This window comes from Syngnathus typhle, linkage group LG6 (assembly GCF_033458585.1).
Source record: "Syngnathus typhle isolate RoL2023-S1 ecotype Sweden linkage group LG6, RoL_Styp_1.0, whole genome shotgun sequence".
NCBI lineage: Eukaryota > Metazoa > Chordata > Actinopteri > Syngnathiformes > Syngnathidae > Syngnathus > Syngnathus typhle.
Genome location: NC_083743.1, coordinates 11,863,831 through 11,888,630, shown reverse-complemented (window position 1 = coordinate 11,888,630; position 24,800 = coordinate 11,863,831). Strand labels below are relative to the sequence as shown.

The following is a 24,800-nucleotide window of genomic DNA, read 5'->3' as shown; positions in this document are numbered from 1 at the left end:
GTGAATGCTAAGAACTTTTTTTTCTATTGCAGTGATAGGTACTCATGCAATCGGCTCTCTTTTAGACCAAACTCATCTGTTTATTGGATTTCTTTTCTCATCGTGGTGTTGTTGAACTCCAGAGGTTGACAGAAAACTGGTTCCTGTGTTTGCTTATGTGCCCTTCCAACTCATTTGAAAAAAATGCAACAATTGACTTGTGGAAAAAAAAAGATCCCAGTTAGTGGCGGTGAACCCTAACTATGCACCTAGTGCTGGTCAATTGATTTTCAGTCACATGTGTCTTAATTGAATATTGACCAGAGGGTCAATACCAGATGACTTAGACGCAAGAGTAGTTTTCATAATTTTTAAGGAATTAATAAGACAATAGGTTTGGTTTCTGCAGTTCTTAGACACACCCTGCAGAACAAATTATGCTCTCATAAAATGGGTGGAGGCTAACTCTAAAGTATGTGCTTCAACACAACAAGCTAGTGTGAATCTTTTCTGCCTCATTTCTGGAGTTCTGGATTTGAATCTCTTGTATGGAGTTTTGATATTCTCTCCATGGATATTTTTTCCCCTTTATTTTAGCTTTCCACAATCTAGCTGGCATGTTAGCTTGATGGAACTTTGTACATAATTTTGAATGTGAGCATTAAATTTAGTTTGTCTATTTATGCCCTGTGATTGATTCAGTGGCTCTAGGCTGCAACTTGCTCGTGACCTTAATGAGGACAATGCAAAATTTAAAAAAAATAAAAATAATCCTTTACCTATCAGTCGGCACCACATACTATATCCAACAACAAAGAATAGTGATTGTGTTGCGTTGCAGTGCTTCATAATTAGCATGCTCAGAGTTTATGTTGCAAGAAAATTGCTCAGACTATGCACCACAGTGGATACAAGAAAGTCACCATTAGAGGGTATTGTGAAACCCACACAGGCACAGGGAGAACATGCAAACTCCACACAGGAAGGCCAAAGCCCAAATAAAACCCTGCAGCACTGTGAGGCGAACGTGCGAACCAGTGCCCCAACGTGCCGCCGAGGCAATGACACAAAGGGCAAAAGTTCACCACTGCTGCTGTAAAAGTAACCAATTCCCATTTATGTCTGGACTTGTCCACTCCAGCAAATCATGCTATTATTTGGGCTAAGGTCATAATGCATTCCCCAACCTCATTAATTGTAACATTCAAGTTATTTGATTGAGGGTTGCAATAAATCTGTTATATATTAAAGTGGATGTTTTTCAATACCTGTACAGGCTAGGTCAAGTAAAGGATTATTTTGAACACCTCCTGTACTAATCAGAAGAAGAAAAAAAAGTGTATCTTCTCTAAATTTCATAAAAATGTGCAAATGCCATCCATGAAGGCATGAGGCATAATTCAAACACAGAACCTCAAAAATGGGAGGCAGATGTGCTCCTGTGTTGCCCAACACAAACAAAGCCATTAATAAGTTAATCTATTTTTTCACACTGCACATTATTTAGCTAAATGCATACAGTTGTTGAGCTTTGCATTTTATCATCCTTAAAGCTGTTTCTATTTTGGTGCAGGAATACAAACCACCATAAACTACATATTTGTATCATAACAAATCACATTTCAGCATTATTACGTTTGTAATCTCATGACAGGGTTCATTTGGAGTTAGTGCACCAAATGTGGCTGTCAAGTGCTATATAACGCGTGAAACGTCCAGAGGAGATACATACTTGGTGTTTTGTCTCCATCTGCTGGAGTATTTCCATAATTTATGAAACGTCATTTACTCAGTGCGTTTCCCTTTTCTATTTTTGTTTATTTGGTTTGATTTCTATTACTATTTAGTGTTTCTCTGTACTCTGCCAATAATAATGCTTTTCTTTATTTTTTTCTTGCATTAAAATACGGTAAAAATATATATAATGGATCGATATCATTCAGTTCCTTTCATTTTGATTATCTGCTTATAGCTTGATGCATTTGCTAAAATCTATTCAATATGATGTATAAATGATGATTGTACACTATACCTATGATTGACTTCATCGCTTCTTCTGTGCGCTGTGTCACTGTCACTTTAAGGAACTTGCGCTTTTGACAAATGACTGCAGCGTCCATGTGATACCAAGCAAACCCCGGCTCTGGGATATTTGTCATGAAGTCTGATTTCATGAGCCAACCAGAGTTCATGTTGGGTGGGATGACATTCATGTGATCTTGACATCCATGTGATTTTACTTCCAAATGCACAGCAGCAGAGAAGGTACATTTCTGAGGTGCAGCTGACTTCATCGCGTGAGTGTTCCTTCACCTCCTCTCTTACTTCAATGCGGCAGATGGGAGATGAACGCACCTTGTTGGGGTGACAGATTATGGGAATTTTGTTATGTATCACAAGACATGACCATGCCGCTTTATTATCTTAAGGCAACACAATGATTCTGCGGTGAGTGGTGTGATACAAATAATAATAATTATTATGATAATTGTAATTAGATTACTAGATATGTTTGGCGTTTCTTGAGGTTCTCTTATATAGAAGTGCTGATGTCACTTTCTGTACCGGAATTGTCCTAATTCAAATGCTGTTGAATGCAGTCTTTCACTGTGCCAATCTATCTGATGAGGATTTCATTCCAAAGTTACGTTACGTGCGCATCTTGCAGAGATTTAGCATTTCAGTCATATCAGGACTTTGGGAAAGCATTTTAACCAAATAAAAAAACTGCTTTTGTTATTCTAAATCCAGAAAGCACACATGCTTAGTTCTATTAGGTTTTCGAGGGCTTTAAATAGTTTAAACGATTAAATGAAATTATATATCCGGAACAGTCGGCGGGATGATTGGTACTTGAGGGTGAAACCTCTTGGAGTCATAACAGTCTGTGTACATGCAGTTACCCAGGAAAACACATTTTGTTCAGGAAATTTAATTCACGATACTGAAGAGTGATTTGAAACCAATCTTGACTAGCAGATTCATATAGTAACACGAAATACATCCTATTTAGTTTTTGGAAAGCCTTTAGTTACACAAATGCGCATGCGCTCAACATCATCCACTAGTGTCACTGACCTGAAAAATAAAATAAGACAAAGCGCTCGTGGTAAACTGACTATAAATCGTGCCTGAAGAATAGTTATTTTCTAGGTGTGTATTATTTCCGATCAAACGTCTAGGATTTTTTTTTACAATTTTTTTTTTTTTTTAGTCTTCCGGACGACACGGAAGTCAGTGGGGTTGTACCATCTTGCATGATGTCTACTCTTGACCAGGCTAATTCATTTTTATTCTTAGAACATTGCCTTGGAAGGAGGCGCTATTGTAATTGCAGGAAAACACCATGCCCACTCGTGATTGCTGTTGTTACAACGAGTATTTCCTGGAATACTTCCTGGTGTAAAATTGACAACTATTTCAGGGAACCTTTATCGGTGCGCATTGGCCAGACTCAAGTGAGTGCTAATGAGATAGCCGGATAACGCTCCAGTCCTTGCAACATAACAACACCCACCGGCACATTGAAAAAGAGAACCTCTTCGCTCAGTTCTTATTCCATATTGCTTCTCTGCATCTTGCTATGTTGTATACTACTCATGGCCATATTATTATAAAGATTTGATGCATTTTTTAACTCAAGAGACAGGTGTTTTCATGGAAGTAACGGGGTTCTTGTGTCGCAGCCCGAATGGAGTATTCTTACGCGAAGACCAGAACATAGTCCCATGAAAGTGCCTCTGTGCAGGGACGCATAGCAGCAACAGCAGCGAGATGGCTAACTGTCCACACCCGTGGTAAGTGAAGATAAAATCATATTATACATAAGAAAATGTGCAAATATTACTGTAGCGACTCTTTGCAATCTTTTAGGGATGTCAATGTTACTCAGATTCATCTCTATGGGCAAGGAGTCATTGCAAACGAAGTTGAGCGTTTGGTCTCGGTCCTTTAAACGTGTTAGTATTTTTGGCCAATTAGGTTCAGTTAAGTTTATTATGGCCAGTGCTGGCTGCCCCCCACCCACACAGGAACATAACCAACATCTTGGATCCACTGCTACTGAATGAGAGATATTTCTCTCTCTCTCTCTCTCTCTCTCTCTCTCTCTCTCTCTCTCTCTCTCTCTCTCTCTCTCTCTCTCTCTCTCTCTCTCTCTCTCTCTCTCTCTTTCTCTTTCTCTTTCTCTTTCTCTTTCTCTTTCTCTTTCTCTTTCTCTTTCTCTTTCTCTTTCTCTTTCTCTTTCTCTTTCTCTCTCTTTCTCTTTCTCTATCAAAGGGTCAGTGTGGCAAATGTTTTGATTTTTCAGTGTTGATTACACAAAAAAACAACACTAATAATTTCAATAATATGCAAAAAAAAAAGTTCCATCACATCAACCTAGATATTTAAAATATATATAATCATAGGTCTAGTAATCTGTAATTATTTTACAGGGGGGGTCACACCTCATTGTGCAGGACGCTGCCATGTCTCGCCACTATCTTTCTGCTATGGATACCTGATCACAAATTTGCTGGATCAATGACTACAGTGTCACAAATGAAAATGCAATGTACTTTCTATGCCACGAAAAGTGCTTCAAAATGCACGTTTTCAATTCAGGCCGTTGCATTCTATTAGTTCACCACTCGATGGCAAACAAATTATCTGTCTCCGTCTCTTTAATATAGCTTTCTGTTTTGGCGGGCATTTCCTTCCCATTTTACTCCCATTTATCAGTGTTCTTTGAAGGGTTTGAATTTTTAATTTTTTTTCCCCCAATGCATTTCATTGAGCCTCAATTATATGGAAATTTTTGCTATTCGCGACTGGCCAGCCTGGTTCCTATCCCTCGCAAACAGTGTCATTCTGGTAAGACACATTTGTAAAAGAGCAGGAGAAAACACAAGCCTCATTATAATTACAAGTACACTAATAGATTATATGTAGAGTTGCCTTACATGTGACATCTTGTATGCCCCTGTAGGTAGGTAGCATGACTCAGTGATGTTAATTCCTTTAGTAAAACCTTCAACAGAATACAAGCGGCAAATGGTAATAGATCATCAACCGAAGGACCTGGTCATCTGTTCCTTCTCACGTTACTTCCAAACTGTACCTTTTAATCAATACAGACTCAGAACAATATGCATCCTTCCAGTAAGGGACCTCATCTGATCTTTTGTTTTTGTCACTGCTTCTATTTTGAAAAAATGATTTTATTCCAGAAAAACTCTGTCTAATAAAGCCCAAGCAAAGCATTTGAAACAACTTGGTTGGAAAGAAAATTGGAAATGATCTGTTCTCTATCGCTGTTGGCTATATTGTACATATAGCACTGTAGAAACAATTCTTGTCATTTTATACTAATATTAAGTATTTATTTGACTAACAAACATCCTAAATATTGACCTCAATTTCATCTCTTTTTTTGTTTGTTTTTGTTTTAGGTTGCCTTGGGTAAATGTACGTCACGACTACTTTGGCCTGAGGTCCTACCAGGTCTCCCCTTTGACATCGCTTGGCGATGTGAAGCAGCTTCTCTATGAAGACACAAACCTGCCTGTCAGAGAGCAGCGACTCATTCACAATGGCAAAGTGGTAGGTTATACCTTGTCAGATGTATCGGCCAATCAAAAATGTCATTTTATATCACATGGGCTTACACACACACGCACACACACACACACACACACACACACACACACACACACACACACACTTGTGGAGGCTCTAAAATTTGTTGGTAATATATAGCAAAATAATTTATATTTATCTATATTTTTACACATAAACATAGAGAACAAGAACCTGTGGTGGGTTTTGGTTCTCTTAGTGTGTCAGTGAACATGACTGAGAGCTGACCTCACGTTGACTGAAAGCACCAGGTGGTGGTCGCGGCTCTGCCGCTCCCCTGATCTCATACGCAAAAATTAGCTGCAGGCCACAGCTACATACTACAAATACTGCATAGCACAAGTTCATGAACCTGCACTGTTGAATTATTAGCTTGTTGGTAGTGGCAATCAAAACTGTCCATTATTGTTTTTGTGAAGTGTGAATTTCTGATACCGCTCTTACGGGAGATGTTGTGGATTGTGAGTACAACGCTGTGTGAAATGAAAGGTCCTTATCCTGTGCTGTGTCATGAGTTGATTCAGAGTGTGAGTCTTCCTCCACCAAAGGCAAATCAGTGTTTTGATGGGTTTTTTTCTTTGCTGGCAGAAATGAGTTGATTCAGAGTGTGAGTCTTCCTCTACCAAAGTCAAATTAATGTTTTGATGTTTTCTTTGTTTGCTTGCAGACATAAGACTATGCTACTCTTATACAACCACCACAGTGCCAATGTGCAATCTAAATTTATTGCACGATCATCCTTTCTAGAGAATGAGTGGGCTGATTGATGACTGTACTCTCTGTGGTGTGGCCATGATCAAGATGATGACTGAGAGGTTTTTGTGTGCACTACACGGTTGGCCACTCACTTAATACTGTACGTGTAAGAACTGCTGAGCATAGTGGGTCACACTTTCACCTTGCAAAGATCATAATAGCACCATCAGTGCCAACGTTCATGTTGCATCATTTTAAGTAAGGTGTTTACTAGCGCTCATAAAGATGATCAGTTCTGGATTCCATGTGTGGTTTGATGAGAGGAATTAATGATAAAAGAATAAATGGCAGTGCGCATGTGTTGTGTGTACCAACAGTGTGTGTTTCTACAATGAATATTTTGCTGGTTGAAAACCAGCCCGTTTAATTTTTATATTTTGACTTGTCATTGTTTGTTTTTTTGTAGCTGGATGATAGCATGCCCATTGGTACTTTGGTGCCCACAGGAAGACCTGAGGTATCTTTCACACTGGAGGGAAGAGGCCTCCGAGGTGGAGGTAACGCTAAATTGCCTACATGATTGTGAAGTCTTCCACTTCTGTAGTGAATACTGACGTTTACCCAGTTTTTGTTTGACAGGGAGATTTGGCCAAACGGCACCACCACTGGTTCAATTTCTCAAAGATATTCTGAGAAGGTACCCTGAAGGTGGACAGATTCTGAAAGTAAGTGTTGCAACACATTTACTTTAACCCCATTTTTTAAAACGTAACACCTCAACGTCATACTTAAAAGGAGCTGATTCAAAATGCCGAGGATGCTGGAGCCACCGAAGTCAAGTTCATGTATGATGAGACAGAGTATGGAGTGGAGTCACTGTGGTCACCTGACATGGCTGAGTATCAAGGTTAGTTCTTAGCTGTCAGACTGGCCTGATAATCACTGAGGTGCTACTCTAACAACAAGACTAGCCTTGTGTGTTTTTCTGCTGTTAAGCATCATTGAGCATCTAGTCTCAAGCTGATCCTCTGCTCTTACCTCCATGTGACCTGAGAGATTTATTACAGAAGCAGTTCACCTTTAAATTCTTGACCCACAGTAGAGTACAGTACAATACTATATAATATCAAAGCAATATGAGTGGTTCCAGGACTTTGTCCTACCTTTCATTTGTTTGGATTGCAAAATATTGTCTGGACTTCAGCAGCCTCTACATCTTCACTATGCTCACTTTGATTACATGGAAGTAAGGCGTGGTGCATATATTACCTAGTCTCTTCTCACATTCCTCTTTGTGAGTTCAATTGCCAAACTTACAATTTGAGAGGAATGTTTTCTCCAGAAAGATAGGCCATTTCTTTTAAGTTAGTTATTAGAGAGGTATTATCTTAATATTTTGGCGCCATTATGGGTTTCCAGGTACGGCGTTGTATGTCTACAATGATGCTGTGTTCACTGCGGAGGACTGGAATGGGATTCAGGAGATAGCCAGGAGCAGGAAGAGAGATGATCCGCTGAAAGTTGGGCGATTTGGGATTGGATTCAACTCTGTCTACCATATTTCAGGTTGTTCCTTGGAAAAAAAAAAGTCTTTATCTCTATCATATTCCTGCCCAGTGATTACTCCCTAGTAGTAAATGAATACAGGCAGAAATACTGTACCCACAAACTCTTCTCATACTCAACAGTTGATGTAATACACACCGCAATGTACTTATGTTATCCCTCTCTTTTTGTTTAGATGTCCCCAGTATATTCAGCGGAGATCAGATTGCCATGCTGGATCCTCACCAGAGCCTATTTGGAGTGAACGAGTCAGGACAGTGTTGGAACTTAAAGACAGACGTGAAGGAGATCTCGGAATTGTCGGACCAGTTCGCCCCATTTATCGGGATATTTGGGAGCTGTGAGAAGACTATTAAGAATGGCTGCTTCCCTGGAACACTCTTCCGCTTCCCATTGCGCACAAAACCCTCCCAGCTCAGTAGCAACCTTTACAACAAAGAAAAAGTTCTGGAACTTTATGAGTCATTCAAAGCTGACGCAGATACAGTGTTGCTTTTCCTGAAGTGCGTTCAAAAGATCTCTTTGCACGTGCGTGAATCTGATGGTACAGAGCGTATGTTGTTTCAAGTTACAGCTCAAGAAAATAACGATGATAAATGTGAAAGAACAAAGTCGCTCAAGACTCTGGCCGAGGCAGTTGATAGCTACAGCAACCATGTTCCCAGTTCCACCGTTACCTGTGTCACTTACCAGGTCAGTTTAGAGACTCAGGATAAAACCAAAAAAGAGTCCAGGAGGATGAAGTGGCTTGTGTGTAATGGAGTTGGTGGGAGAGGAATGTGTGCTGAGTTGGACTCTCTTGCAGATGACTTAAAGTTCATGCCTACCATCGGCATCGCTCTGCCTCTATCATTGATGGACAGAGAAGATGAAGGGGCCACCTCTGGTTTCTCAGGACGAGCATTTTGCTTCCTTCCCCTTCCCCCAGGTGAGGAGGGTGAGACAGGACTTCCCGTACATGTCAGCGGGTTCTTTGGCCTCACAGATAACCGGAGGAGTATCAAGTGGCGGGATGTGGACCAGTGGAGGGATCCAGCTGCCTTATGGAATGAGCTACTGATAATCACTGTCATCCCTCAGGCTTATTTCATTCTCATCACTGAGGTTATCAAAAGGGTACAGACCAAAATGGACCAAGACTTTCCATTATGCCCGAGAAAGACCTATGTGGCTTGGCCAGATCCAAATCGGGTCAAATCCAGGTGGAAACTCATCCTACAGCCCCTGTTTCATGAGCTTCTACAGCACCATGTCTTCTTTTCCCTCAGTAAAAGCTGGGTCAGTTTCGACCAAGCTGTGTTTTCCGAGCTCGACCTAGACAAAGACATTTCACAGACAGTCATTAACTACCTCCAAAGCTCAGGGATGCAGGTAGTGCAGGTGCCTACTGCAGTGGATTCAATCTTGGTGGCTTATGGCACTCTCGAGTCCACAGAAGTGAAAAAGATTACGCCACTCTTGCTACGGCAAGTTGTCAGGAAGTTCAAACACAAAGGACCCTTAGAGGAAAAGCTGCTGCTTCTGGAATTTGTACTTAGTGACGGCAATTACAGTGACCTAATAGGACTGGAGCTCCTGCCCCTACAAGATGGAACAGTTACTGCATTTTCATCTTCTGTCACTGAAAAGGATTCTGTTTACATTACATCTGCCGAGTACCCCAGGTAAAGACTTTGTAAAAACAGTACTACATCAGATGTGTAGTAATCTGCACATACCTTGTCTTAGAAGGGGCACCTTTTACATTTTTTAAGTTAACAGCTTTTTTTCTGGGTTGCTAGTCAACGTTTGACTTACCAGCAAGCCTTAGTTATATTGTCCCAAAAGTGAAGTGAAAAAAAATGAAATAAAAATAAGGTATTGTAATGCCATTATAATGCCCTCACATGTGGGAGAGCCATTGTCACAGATCACTTCATCCATTTATTGAATTGGACAAGCAATCACACCAGGATTTTTTTTAAATATTTGTTGTTTTTTTATTATATATTTTTTTAGATCCCAATTACGAGCATCAAATTCATGTTTCTTTTGAATATATAATAATTACCAATTGTCTTCCTTCATATAAACATTGAGATAATGCAATTATGTTTGTTCACCAAAAACACTGGTGTCTGACTAAAACCAGACTAAAAAATGAGTTTATAGTCAAAGGAAACGTGTCACAGCAACAGTCACTTTGTGAGACCTCAAACTATCAAAGAACAAAAACAAGATTGGGGGAAAAACTTTTTGTTGCAAAACTATTTATTTACAGAGGGTGATCAATGTACTACAAGTTAAAAACCCTTAAGCCAAGGTACTACTGTATATGATTCAACTCCATTAGCTCTTAAGCTATTGTAGATTTAATTTTCTTTTTTAACCAAGAAGCATGTTGTTGTGAATTAATAATAACATTGATCTTGACTTTATCATCAGGTGTCTGTACCCAGGGCTTGAGGGTCGGTTCATTCTGGAAAGTATTAAACCTTCAGTAATGGAGAGACTAAAGGAAGCCGCCAAAAGCAGAGGTAATATGATGTTGATTTTATTCATGAAAAACTTCCATTACTGATTTTCTTTTTTTTTTTTTTGCAACACGGTGACAGGAATTTCTGTTTTCCTCATTTCTCATACAAATACAATACAGTATACAGTAGAATAATTAATTTCATACTTCCAAAATTTGTCACTACAGTTCAGCGGTATCTTTGGGGGTGCTCAGGTACGTAGGTATTTAAGATGTGTGAAACACTGACCTTTTTACGACTAACACAAACTAATGCATGTCTGGAAAGGAGCTCCAACTAAACTTCGAAGTTTCTATAGAGAATAAAACCAAGTCCTGTGCTCAAATTCGGTAGTCGATCATTTTACACGAATTCCCCCCTAAGAAAACACTAACACATTTCTGCATTTTGGACGACGACCTATTGAAACTAATACATGGCTTGTTCGGAATGTGTCAAATTATTTCCGTTTTAGTTGATATATTGTTATATATTATTAGAGATTTCTTAAATTTGTTAACTATGGTCTTTTTTGTACTTTAAACAGGAAGACCCTGTACTCAGCTACAAATGTTGAACCCTGACCGCTCAGCAAGACTCATCAAGGAGACTCTATCAACAACTTGGCCAAACAGAGACTTCTTTTCCGAATGGGAACCTGGAAACCGAGAGCTGAAGCATCCAACAGTTTCTTGGTTAAAGATGGTTTGGAAGCATCTCTACATACATTTTGCCGATGACCTAAGTACCTTTGACAATATGCCTTTGATTCCGTTTGTGCCACTGGAGGAATGCATGGAAAAAGTTCAGCTTTTACGCCTCAAAACTCCATCACCCATTATTGTCGTCGATGAAAATGAAACACAGTTGTCTGAATGCCTTCTTGAAGTTATGAAAAAGCTTGGCGCTGTGGTCATGAAAAAGCAGGATTCATGTTTGCAGCATCCCCAACTCAAAAATTACATCCATCCCTGCTCTCCTGCATTGTTGCTGCGAATTATGGATAGATTGTCAATGCAGCGTTTAGTTAGCCAAGTCTCATCATTTTCTGTCCTAGAGAGGATTACTCTCAGAAACTTCCTATCTGGATTGTCCGATGTCACAGAAAAGGAAAAGCACACACTGCTTGAGCTTTCCATCTTTGAAAGAGTTGGAGCCTGTGCAGAAGGTGCTTCAGCTTTTACATCGCTGAGAGGGGCCAGAGCCTTGCATCACAGAGCAAAGTACCCACCAGATGTAAAGTTATCTCAGTGCCTGGTGGGCTCCCGCGATGAGGAGTCCATTCGCCTCATCAAAAAACTCAAAGTTGTACAGGTGAAAACAACTGATTGTTTGAAAATGATCATCCATGATATTCAAAGTGGATTCTACACACCAGATGAGATAACCCAAATCATGCTTTGGGCACTTAAACATTTGGCCTTCCTTAAGAATGAAAACTCATCCGTCATCGGATGGCTTTCTGCTCTTAAATTCATTGAACTGCCTTGTGGAAGGTTAGTGTCAGCGTCCGAAGTGTTTGATCCGGATTTGGAGATTCTACAGAATTTGTTTTACAAGGAAGGTGAAACCAGGTTTCCCAGTAGTACATTTACCTCATCGCCTGATATTCTCCATTCACTCCGACAGTTGGGGCTAAGAAATGAAGTACAACTCAGTGAGAAAGATGTTCTACAAGTGGCAAAGAAAATAGCTGATTTACAAACTCATCCGGATCCTGAGTGGGAGTTAATATTAAAAAAGGCAAGAACGCTTCTACAAATTCTCAACAAACAAACCAAACTGGTCAAATCAACAGATACTCAAGCATCTTTGTTAAAACTCAAGTGGGTACCTGTCTGCAAAGAAAGGCCTCCTAACTACCCCAAATCCCTTGCTTGGGTTGGAGACAATCTCAACATCAGCTCTCTCTCTGAGATGTGTAACATATCTCATGCTGTGCTTGTGGGATCTTCAGTTCCCCTGGTAGAACACACATCAGCTGGGATGAAGAAAGCACTGAAACTGACTGTAGAGCCACAGGTGGATCAGGTATTGCAGCACCTTAAAGCAGTGAATGACTGGCATAAATCGCAATCATTCACCACAGAAGATTGGTATCAGTTCCAGCAGATCCTGTTTGAGATATATGGCTTTATGCAAGCTCATCTTGAGGTTGCTAGAGAAGCAATGGCATCATTGACTTTTGATTGGGTGTGGACTGGGAAGACATTCTCACTTCCTGGCCAAACAGTGTTAAAACCCCTGCCCAATTTAGATCTGCAGCCATACCTGTACTCTCTTCCCAAAACAATGAGAAAGTTTCACAAGCTTTTCAAGTTTTGTGGTTCACTTGAAGAGGTTTGTCCAAACCACGTGCTAAAAGTAATAGCCACCATCCAAAAAAGGAGTCAAGGTGAGATTACCAAAGAGGAAAGCAAACACGATGTTCTGCTTTTGATCAACATTCTGAGGTGGCTTTACAACAATCAAATACAGGTTGAGACTAACATGCATGTTCCCATTCTTAATTACAAGGATCCAAGCAAATTAGCAATGAGACCCATTCATGAATGTACTTACTGTGACATCAAAGTAGACGATTTGAATGACCTCCTCGAAGATGCATCAGAGCCGATAATATTGGTCCATGATGACATCCCTATGAAAACTGCGGAATGGCTAAAAGTGCCATGTTTGAGCACAAGGCTGATAAACCCAGAGAATCTTGGTTTTGAGCAATCAGGTCAACGTGAACCTCTCACAGTTCGAATAAAGAACATACTGGAGGAATATCCGTCTGTAGCGGACATTTTTAAAGAGCTTCTTCAGAATGCAGATGATGCCAGTGCAACAGAATGTAGTTTTCTTATTGACATGAGAAAAAACACGGACATTCGAGAGAATCTCCTCGATCCGGGCATGATCGTGTGCCATGGACCGTCCTTGTGGTCTTTCAACAACTCAGTTTTCACAGATACAGACTTTCTGAACATCACGAGGTTAGGTGGATCAGTGAAGAGATGTGAGGCGGACAAAGTTGGCAAATTTGGCTTGGGCTTCAACTCAGTTTATCACGTCAGCGACATCCCCATTATATTGAGCAGAGAGTTCATGATCATGTTCGATCCAAATATCAATCACATCAGCAAGCACATCAGGGACGAGTCTAATCCAGGGATCAAGATCAACTGGAGCAAACAACAGCGGCGTTTAAGGAAATTTCCAAACCAGTTCAAGCCTTTCGTCAATGTCTTTAATTGCCAACTTCCTCTTGCCCAAGATTTGCCATATAAGTACAATGGAACTTTATTCAGACTCCCATTCAGAACCGAGCAGGAGGCCTCAGTGAGTGAAATTAGTAGCTTGTACTACAACACCACTGATATCTACTCCCTTGTTGACGAGTTCAGTATATGTGGCCATCGGTTCATTCTGTTCACTCAACATGTTGGCTGTATGGTCCTAAAATACCTGAAATATGAAGAACCAAATCCCGCTGGAGCTCAAGATGTCGTTACCATAAACAAAAGCGTGTGGTCATCCAAAGCTTCGTATGGACCTCTGAGTATCCTGAAATCCGCAGCTAAGGTAATGAAGAAAGTAGTAAGCACCAATAGAGTACCCTCCGATATTCCCAAATCTGGCTGCATCATTCGTGTTATAGTGGAAGAGTTTCATAATGTCTTCAAACGTATTGTCGATCTCCACTCCCCATTATTCAGAGGCTCGGAGGAAGATCCAAACCAGTACTTTGAATTGGCTGCAAAAGGGATTCAGACAAGAAGATTAACAGATGAGATGCCCCAAAAGGCGGTTGAGGTCACCAACTGGCTTATTTGCTCATGCATGGATGGAACTGAGGCACTCAAATTTTCACTCAGTGATAGTGGGAAAAGGCTTGGACTTGTGCCCTGTGGAGGGGTGGCTGTTCTACTTACAGAAGAGGAGAACAGGAAATGGACTGTTAGATCAAATGCCATCCCAATTGGAGAGGTGTTCTGCTACTTACCTCTCAGAATAAAAACAGGCCTACCAGTCCATATTAATGGTTGCTTTGCTGTGACTTCCAACCGCAAAGAGATATGGAAGACAGACACAAAGGGAAGATGGAATTCTGTCTTCATGAGACATGTCATTGTTCAGGCCTATTTGGCGGCACTCACAATGCTTCGTCTGATGGCTGAAAGTGGAGAGCTTCTTGACTACAGCTATTACGCAACATGGCCTGATCCAAGTCAGGTTCATGATGACTTCACATTAATCAGTCAAGGGGTCTACCAAGAAATAGCCAAAGGAGGTGATGGAGAGCAGGCAAAGTTCTTTTCTGATGGAACATGCTGGGTGTCAATAAAACATGTCAGATTTCTTGATGATGCCCTCCTCTGTAAGCCAGACATTGGTCCTGCCGCTTTCAAGATTTTCTTAAAATATCTCAAAAAGAGTGGCTCCCAAAACCTTTGCGCTGTTGAACTACCTGAATGGGTGAAGGAGGGATTTGATGATGCTGGATGTAAGAGAACCTTGATGGAAAACACCTTGACAGAGAAGCAGTTCTTCGCAGATGTCTTTTTGCCTCACGTTGAGGAAATTGAGAAAGATCTTCGAAATCCCTTAATGCTGTATGTCTTGAATGAGAAAATGGAAGAATTTGCTTCAATTCTCAGGGTAACTCCTTGCATCCCCTGCTCCAGTCCCAACAAGGAATTAGTTTTACCCTCCCGACTCATTCACCCAGAAGGAAGAGTTGCCAAACTCTACAACACAGAGGATGGAAGATTTCCCGCTGGAACAACTAAAAACTACCTGAATCCGGTATGCTTAGTCAAGCTTCTGCAGTTGGGCATGGTGAAGGATGATTTGTCATGGGAAGATTTGATTGAACGTGCGGAATCAGTTGATTCTTTGAATGAAAGTGATCACGCAGCTGCGTGCTTTCGCAGCAGTGTGATTCTCAGCCTCATCGATGAGAAACTGAAGATGAGAGACCAAGGATCACCTGAGCTGCTCGAAAAGCTACGGGACATCAAGTTCCTCCCGTTCCTAACAAGACCTGCAGGGTTCTCACTACCATGGCATGGTAATAGCTTTACCCCCACAACCATGTTCTCTGCAAGAGAGATCTTCACAACTGAGCATCAGGAAATAGTGTGTCTGATGAAGGTAGTTTTGAATGAGAACTCGCCTTCTTTCAAAGGTTGTGGTGCAATGTCACTGGCTGTGAAAGACTGCCTTGGTCTAATAAAGAAGCCCTCAGTTGAACTAGTGATCAGTCAACTCAAGAAACTATCCCAGGCATTTGATGGTGTCACACTCTATCAAGAAAACATAACAAATGCCTGTTACAAGTATCTACATGAGGAGATGCTTCAAAGTGACAAAGCAAAAGAGAAATTAACTGTGGAACTAAAAACATTTAACTCTATTTTGGTAGAGAACACTTATGTAAATCCCTCCATAGTTGCATTCCACCTAAATTTTGATGCAGCTCCACACCTTTACCAGCTTCCGAACAAATACAGAAACAGCTGTCGTGAGCTCTTTGAAAATGTTGGCGTACAGCCCAGCTTCACAGTTGATGACTTTTCATCAGTACTTGAAACAATGACACAAGAATGTGGGCAAAGAGCTCTCACTGAAGAAAACTTCCAGCTGTGCCGCAGAATTATTAGTGAGGGGATATGGAGCTTGATACGTGATAAAAGTCAAGAATTCTGCCAAGCAAATTATGGTGCCATTCTTTTACCAGACTCTAATCTAACACTCCAGCCATCGAAATCACTGTGCTACAATGACTGTCCGTGGATCAAAGTCCGAGACTGCTCTGTCAAGTACTGTCATGGAGATATTCCAAGAGAGGTTGCTGTGAAACTCGGAGCAGTCCCAAAACGTCACAAAGCCTTGGAGAGGTATGCATCAAATGTTTGTTTCACAGCGCCTGGAAGTGAGTTTGGTCAAAAGGAAAAGCTTACAAGTAGAATCAAAAGCATCCTGGATGCTTATCCATCTGAGAAAGAGATGCTGAAAGAGCTGCTTCAAAATGCAGATGATGCTAAAGCTACTGAAATCTACTTTGTCTTTGATCCCAGAACACATCCCACTGAGAGGATATTTGATGATAAATGGATTCCAATGCAAGGTCCTGCACTTTGTGTGTACAACAATCAGCCTTTCACTGAAGATGATATCAGAGGAATACAAAACCTTGGAAGAGGAACAAAAGAGGCAAATCCAGGAAAAACTGGCCAGTACGGCATCGGATTTAACTCTGTCTATCACATCACTGATTGTCCCTCATTCATCTCAAACAATGACATTCTGTGTATATTTGATCCACATGCACAGTATGCACCTGGGGCAACATCCGTGAGTCCTGGAAGAATGTTCAGAGACTTGGACTCTGACTTCCGATCTCAGTTTTCGGATGTGCTTAATCTGTATTTGGGAGCACATTTTAAATTAGAACGCAGCACAATGTTCAGATTCCCCATCCGCTCTACACACATGGCGAAGAGATCAGAGATCAGCTCCATCCCAGCGTCAGACAGAATGGTGCAAAACCTCCTAGAAAAGCTCAAAAATGATGGCGCAGAGCTTCTTATGTTCCTTAACCACATGGAGAAAATATCCATCTGTGAAGTTAACAATGGAACAGGAGAATTAAATGTACTCTACTCTGTAATTGCTAAAATAACAGATGGCGATCGCTTAAAACGAAAGCAATTCCATGCCTCTGTCATTGACAGTGTGACCAAAAAGAAGCAGTTAACTGCTATTCCAGTCCAACAGATAACCTACACATTGGACATAGAGGACACAGAAGGCAATTTGACCACGTGGATGGTCTGCAATCGTTCTGGTTTCCCAAACATTGAACTTGTCTCAAAAAGTGTGATATCTGCCCACAAGAATGAAGACATAACACTATTTCCGCGTGGAGGAGTCGCTGCATGCGTTAGCCACAACTACAAAAAAAACCACAGAGCCTTCTGCTTTCTGCCACTGTCACTCGAAACTGGCCTCCCCTTTCATGTCAACGGACATTTTGCCTTGGACTCTGCCCGACGGAACCTGTGGAGAGATGACAATGGAGTTGGGGTGAGAAGTGACTGGAATAATAACTTGATGATGTCGCTGATAGCACCCGCCTGTGTGGAACTGCTGATTCAGATCAAACGACGATGCTTCCCGGGTCCCGATCCAACACTGACTGTGCTCCACGGAACTCCCCTTCATGTTGCAAAAGATATCTTGAAAAAGTTTTTGTATTTCTTCCCAGTGAACAAAATTGACATCCAGCCTGATTGGTACTGCCTGGTCAAAGCCGTGTATAGCTGTATCCACATGGACCTGAAGCGCCTTCTCCCCGTAGTCAGAGCACCACAAATGGACAATTCTGACATGCACTCTGTCATTTACATCTCATGGGCGAACACATCCACTGCTAGCAAGAATCGAGCCTTCTTTGACAATCTGCTTCAAGATGAACTCCAGAACCTGAAAAACACAGAGTACAATCTCACCTCCAGAAAGTCTGTGGCTGAAAATGTTTACAGGCTGAAAACCTTGCTTCTAGATATAGGTTTCAACTTGGTTCACGGTTGTGATGAGACTGCACACCTCTACTTGTGTTTGGAAGATGCAGGGATAGCAGTGAGTTATGTCACACCGGCAGAAGTCCGCAACTTTCTTCATACTTTCTCATCCCCAGACACTTCTTGTCATGTTGGAAAACTCCCTTGCCGCCTTCAACAGTCAAACTACAAACATCTTCATAATTTGAAGCTTATTGTTGACTACTGCTTCAGAGATGTTGATGTGGAGGGAACCATAATTGAAGGCCTGCCTCTTTTGCTCACAATGGACAATATTCTTCATGTGTTTGATTCCAAGAGACAGAAATTTCTAACATCACACCATGAGCTGATCCCATCCAGAAAGGAGATGTTCATGAACACAATGCATCTCAAATACAGCATCATCTTGTTGAAGGCGAATCTAGCAAAGATATTTGACATCAGCAGCTTTGGTGACCTCCTGGCATCCGTTATTCCAAGAGAGTATCGAACAAAGATTCCTGTTAGGTGGCGAGATACATTTGGTAGTGAATCCTGGCTTAAGGGTGTATGGAACTTCATCAGTGAGAATGTGGCTGTCAAGGAGGATGAAGAGGATGTCAAACCAAGTTTTGACACGGTACTTGACATCCTGCAAGAGTGGGCGTTGCTACCTGGAATCAAATTCATGGCAAGAGAAAAGCTAATTGTGCCTGAGTATGACATGCTTTTACCCCTGAGTTTAATGAGCATAGCCATATTTCCACATGGCCAAAATGACAAAATATTCCACACCCTCATGAAAGCTGGGTGCATTCAACTTGCTGTGAACAAAATTTGTGTCAAAGAAAATCCAATCATGCCTTTTTTGTCCCACCATACAGCAAATGTCGAAAATCCATCAAGTGTTCTGAAATCTCTTGAGTACATGATTCAGACATCAGCATTCAAGGCAGGAAGCCTGACTGATAAGGACTTTGAGACTCTTTTGTTGTATTTCACTTGCAACCTCGCGAGCCTCACACAACAAGATGCACAGAGCCTGAAACTACTCCCATGCTTTAAAGCGGTTAGTGGAAGGTACATCAGCATTTCAAATTATGGGTCCACTTACGTGCTTGCGAAGAATATCCCTACTGCAGACGTCGAGAAGTGGGCCCACACAGCCACATTTGCATTTCTTGCCGATAACCCACAATTGAGAGAGATGTACACTTTCCTTGGCTGCGTGCCAATTGATGACATACAAATCTATCTTCATCATCTCCTGCCAAAGTTTGAAAGTCTTTCCTACAACGCCAAAGCTGAACACATTGTCTATTTAAAGGATAGACTATTGTCAATTGAAGAGTCTTGTGAGATGAAGGACCAGCTGTTTGACAAATTGGAAGGGCTGACATTCATCTATGACTACTCAAACAGACTCAGGTCAGTCAATTTTTTCTTTGACGCAACAGTGAAAGTGTTTGAAATGATGCTTCCATCCAAGTCATTCATACCAAATGATTTCTTCAGGAAAGTTGAGCAATTGTCAAAACCCAAGAATGCCTCATTTTCGCTCACTCCCTGGATAACATTCCTGAGAAAAATTGGTTTGAAGCATGAAGTATCCCAGCAGCAAATTCTTCAGTTTGCAAAAGAGGTCAGCATCAAATCACAAACAGAAAATTGGACCAAAGACAAAGTGCAAAACATCATCGATGTTCTCCTGAATCATATTTTCAAAGACAGGGTGGACCTGTTTCAAGGTACTTTTCTAAAAGAGCTCTCTATGATACCCTTCCTTTGCCCCGAGAGAGCCCCCAAAGAATTGATAAAGCTTCATTCACAATACCAAGAAATGAGTGGAACACTTCCTCTCATTCGCTTCAGTGGGTCTCAAGTCAATCCCAAATTCAAGCAAACAGATGTCATTCACTTACTCTGGACAGCTTGCCCAATTTTGCCTGAAAAAGCTACCCCTTCAAGCATAACAGAGCAAGAGGGAAGCACACTAACTGGACAAGAGCAACTTGACCAAGTGCTAGCCATGTTAGGTGTTAACTTGGACCCACCAGTGGAAAAAGTCATTAGTAACTGCAAGAATGTCTGTAACATATCCAATCTAGATGATGACATGGTAAAAACCAGGAACAAAGTTTTGAGGTCCACATACGAGTTTTTAAATGCAGATAAAAGAGATTTCCGCTACCAGCTTCGCGGGGTGGCTTTTGTCATGGTGGAGGATGGTTTTAAGCTACTGAAGCCCGAAGAAGTTGTGATTAATTTGGACAATGAATCTGACTTTAAGCCCTACTTATACAAATTACCACTGGACCTCGGAACCTTTCATCAACTGTTTAAACTTCTCGGCACGGAGGATGTTGTATCAACCAAACAATATGTTGAGGTGCTGTGTCGGATCTATAAAAGTTCTGAAGGCAAGCACCTTGACCCTAATGAAATGAGAACTGTGAAAAGAGCTGTGTCCGGATTGTTCAAGGCTCTTCATAATGAGCCCGTAGAAATGCGGAAAGATCTGGAAAGTCTCCGAGATTTGATCTTTTATCTTCCGAGTCATGATGGAAGATTAGCTAAATCTAATAGTTTGGTCTATGATGATGCCCCACATTACAAAAGCAGAATTCAGGGCAACGTTGGCGTTCAGATGCTTGTGGATCTGAGCCAGTGCTATCTGGGTAAGGATCACACCTTTCATACAAAGTTAATCATGCTCCTTCCTCAGAATCTAAGGCCAAGACTGCTAAGTAGCATTCTTGAAGAGCAACTGGATGAAGATTCCCCCAAAATGTGCCAGTTCGGAGCCCTGTGTTCACTTCAAGGTCGCCTCCAGTTGTTGCTCTCCTCTGAGCAATTCATCACAGGACTGATCCGAATAATGAAGCACGAGAATGACAATGCATACCTTGTGAATGAGGAAAAAGCCATACGCCTCTGCAAAGCACTTTGCGAAGGACTGAAAGTATCTTGCTTTGAGAAACTCCAGACAACGTTAAGAGTAAAAGGATGTAGCCCCATCCCACATAGCCGCAGTGAAACCCTTGCCTTCCTCAAGAGGTACGGCACGGCTGTCATTCACCTCTATATCCAACATTCAGACAGCAAAGACATTAATTTTCTCTTGGCTTTGGCCATGACACTGAAATCTGCCACAGACAATTTGATCTCGGACACCTCTTACCTAATTGCCATGTTGGGCTGCAACGACATCTACAGAATCACAGAGAAGCTAGACAACCTTGGTGTAAAGTATGACTCCACAGAGCCTTCTAAACTTGAGCTCCCCCTCCCTGGAACACCGATTCCTGCTGAGATACATCACACCCTCCTCATGGACCCAATGAATGTTTTCTACCCTGGAGAATATGTGGGTTACCTTGTTGATTCGGAAGGAGGAGATATATATGGGTCCTATCATCCCACATACACGTATGCGATTATCGTTCAGGAAGTCGGACGAGAAGAGGAAAATATAACTGTCCTAGGGAAGTGTTTCCAGATTGACATTGGTTACAGCGAGTACAAAGTAGTCAGTTCTCTTGACTTGTACAAATTCTCAAGACAAGACGAAAGTGCCAACATGCGGGAAAGCAGTGCTCCATCAACCCCCACAAGTCCAGATAGTCGCACCTCAGGCCAGCAAATGACCCATCCTCTTTTTGCGAGCAGAGACAACCAGAGACCTCCCACACAAAAACCGTCCCCCAAAAAGATCAAGCTTAATGCTCTGCCAGAGATTCTGAAAGAAGTCACCTCAGTAGTTGAGCAAGCTTGGAAACTTCCCGAAACCGAGAGAAAGAAAATCCTGCGCCGATTGTATCTAAAGTGGCACCCGGACAAAAATGCGGAGAATTTGGACATTGCGACAGAAGTCTTTAAGCATTTACAGAATGAGATCAATAGAATGGAAAAGCAATCTTTGGCCGACCAGCAGAATACAGACAGAGCATCCAGAAGACCGTTCTCATCATCATCCTCCGCTCGCTTCCAGTCAGAGAAGTTCTCCTTCCAAAGGTTTTATTCCTCATGGAACCAGGAAGCAACAAGTCACAAGCCCGATAGGCGACAATCCAGAGGAGGTTACACGAGCTATGCTGGTTCACACTCACATAGCCACCGATTTTTTGTGCCACCGACTTTTAAGACGGTCGGAAATCCTGTGGAGGCTCGCAGGTGGTTGAGACAAGCCCGAGCCAACTATTCTGCGGCTCGCAATGACCTCCACAAAAATGCCAACGAGTGGGTCTGCTTTAAATGCTACCTGGCCACAAAGCTCGCCCTCATTGCCGCAGACTACGCGGTCCGAGGGAAGTCTGACAAGGACGTGAAGCCAACGGCCCTGGCACAAAAAGTGGAGGAATACAACGCTCACTTGTCAGGACTTGCCAGTGATGTTCAGATCCTGGAAGGCTATGGCGTGGACAGTCTGCGAACTCGCTACCCTGATCTTCTGCCCTTTCCGCAGATTCCCAATGACAGATTCACGTCGGAAGTAGCTTTGAGAGTGATGGAATGTACCGCGAGGATTATCATAAAGCTTGAAAACTTTGTCCAGCAAAAAATCTAAAGTGTTATTACTGGTGCACTGATGATGAGTGAATGTGTGCAATACAGAGCTGTCTTGCTGGCAGCTTACGGTTACCTATGCACTTGGGACTCAGTGTGAATACATACTACATGCACGGCTCTCATTACAGATCAGGCTGCCACAGCACACATTTGCTGTTATAAATGTGCATATACTATATATACTGTACATATGATTGCCTCAGCATTATGTTTTGTTTACCAAAATACCTGATGTTGAGTTTTTCTTAATGCTGCTTTTTACTTGATATTTTTTTACACAATAATATTTATCTATTTTATTGCCACAGAATCAGGAATGTAAAAAGTGTGCTCATACTGAAAAAAATACAGGTCATCTCTAAGTATGAAATATTATAAAGTAATGTCTTATGTCTGTTATACTTCTTTTTGTATGTGTATGTTTGTTTTGTTTCATTTATGCAGAAGTTGTACATTTTATGCAATTGCAGTTTTTTTGATGGATGAAGCACTTTTCTAAAAATATGTTTATGTTCTTGCATTTGTCTCATAATCTAGGAACAATTCACTGTGAAATGAATTGATCTTTTTTGTCTTTTTGTTGCTTCATTCTGCTGCAGCAATGTCCAATACAGCAAGTGTTGGATTAAGATTTTGTGACTATCAGTCATCTTTACATGCTTAAAAAAAAAACTACAGTTTGTGCAGTTGTTTGTACGATCCATAAAAAGATTTCTGTCTCGAACGAATTTACTGAAAATTGTAGTTTTATCTTGATTCATAAGTGCAATATGGGTCCAGTTATAACATCTAAGATTCCGTACTCACCTTCTTAGGAAAGAGAGAACAACATTTTTTAATATAAATGATTATTCACTCAAAAAACACACTGGGAATATCTTTTAAAATATTATGCTATTGTCATCTGACTATTATTACCTGAAGCCCAAGATGACTCAGCAGTGGGAACTCAAATAAAAATGAAATTGTGTGATCATATAATTCATAAATGTGGATGTAGTGTGCCATCAGAAGGCTTAATAAATTATTTTTAAACCTTGACTCATTGAATTTTTAAAAAAAATCAAACGTTTAGTCTAGTCCAAGCCTATCCTGTCCATTCATTTCTTATGTGTTCTAACTATGTGTCCTAACTCTTTATTTAGAAAAATTACCACGTTTAGTAAGGTTTGGTTTTTGAAAACGGCTGTGTATAGTAAGGATTTTATTCTAAAAATAACCTAGTTTAGTAAAGCTTGAGTGGCACAGTGTCTCACTGGTTAGCATGTCTGCCTCACAGTTAGGAGGGTGCGGGTTCGATTCCACCTCTGGCCCTCCCTGTGTGGAGTTTGCATGTTCTCCCCGTGCCCGCGTGGATTTTCTCTGAGCCCTCAGGTTTCCTCCTACATCCCAAAAACATGCTTGGTAGGCTGATTGAGCACTCCTCTAGGTCTGAGTGCGAGTGCGAATGGTTGTTCGTCTCTGTGTGCCCTGCGATTGGCTGGCAACCGGTTCAGGGTGTCCCCCGCCCACTGTCCGATGACTGCTTTAATTAAGAAAAAACACCATTTATATTAAGGATTTATTTGATTAAAAATGACCATAAGGAGTAAGTTTTTTTTTTTTTTACCATGTATAGTAAGGCTTTTTTTTTATTAGAAAAAGATGACCATGTATTGTAAGACTTTTTAGGCTTTTTTTAATAAAAAAAAATTACCATGTATAGAAAATGTTTTTTTATTGAAAAAAAAAAGACCATTACTGTAAGTTTTTTTTTTTTTTAATTAAAAAATGACCATGTATTGTAAGGCTTTTTTTTTTTTTTACTTAAAAACATGACAATGTATACTAAAGCTTTTTTATTTGAAAAACTGATAATGAGGGTTTTTTAATTTTAAAAAATGGCCATGTATAGTAAGGCTTTTTTTTATTTTTATAAAAAATGACCAGACTCAAAGTCCTCTTTCACCAATGGGTGGATCAGGGGCGTCATGATCACGTCTTACATCAATTTTAAATAGCTGCACTGAAGTTAACAAATGCGGTTTGATGCGCTACAAAGGGCTTTTCCTTAAGAAATTAATAATTATTGGCAGCTATGGAGCTAATAATGTTTAATATATTTTGAGTGGAATCGTATGATTGTTCATAATGAAAGCCACAGACAAATGCAGTAGGTTTAGGGACTGTACATTTTCGCAAATATATATATATATGTCCACTGGAGGGCGACAAAGAGCAAAATAAAAGTGGAAATAATTTCATACATTTATATTAAGGCTTTGATTAAAAATGACCATAAGGAGTAAGTTTTTTTTTTTTTTTACCATGTATAGTAAGCCTTTTTTTTTATTAGAAAAAG

The 24,800-nt window shown here is 40.9% G+C and overlaps 1 protein-coding gene across 4 annotated transcripts; it reads left to right on the top strand.

The window, feature by feature from the left end:
- The first annotated feature begins 2,130 nt into the window (after window positions 1–2,130).
- sacs (sacsin molecular chaperone) lies at window positions 2,131–24,076 on the top strand. 4 transcript variants are annotated; one of them, XM_061281066.1, is made up of 12 exons: window positions 3,245–3,437; window positions 3,666–3,776; window positions 5,412–5,562; window positions 6,761–6,851; window positions 6,934–7,019; window positions 7,090–7,201; window positions 7,714–7,860; window positions 8,036–9,524; window positions 10,285–10,376; window positions 10,544–10,570; window positions 10,903–16,243; window positions 16,424–24,076. In XM_061281066.1, exons 2-12 carry the CDS (start codon window positions 3,754–3,756, stop codon window positions 22,455–22,457), a joined length of 13,593 nt encoding a protein of 4,530 aa, XP_061137050.1. In that variant the 5' UTR covers window positions 3,245–3,437; window positions 3,666–3,753; the 3' UTR covers window positions 22,458–24,076. The 4 variants fall into 4 exon arrangements, with proteins under 4 accessions (XP_061137048.1, XP_061137050.1, XP_061137047.1 ...); XM_061281064.1 differs by lacking the exon at window positions 3,245–3,437 and adding an exon at window positions 2,131–2,276 and having other exon boundaries at window positions 10,903–24,076; XM_061281063.1 differs by having other exon boundaries at window positions 10,903–24,076.
- Window positions 24,077–24,800: the final 724 nt, after the last annotated feature.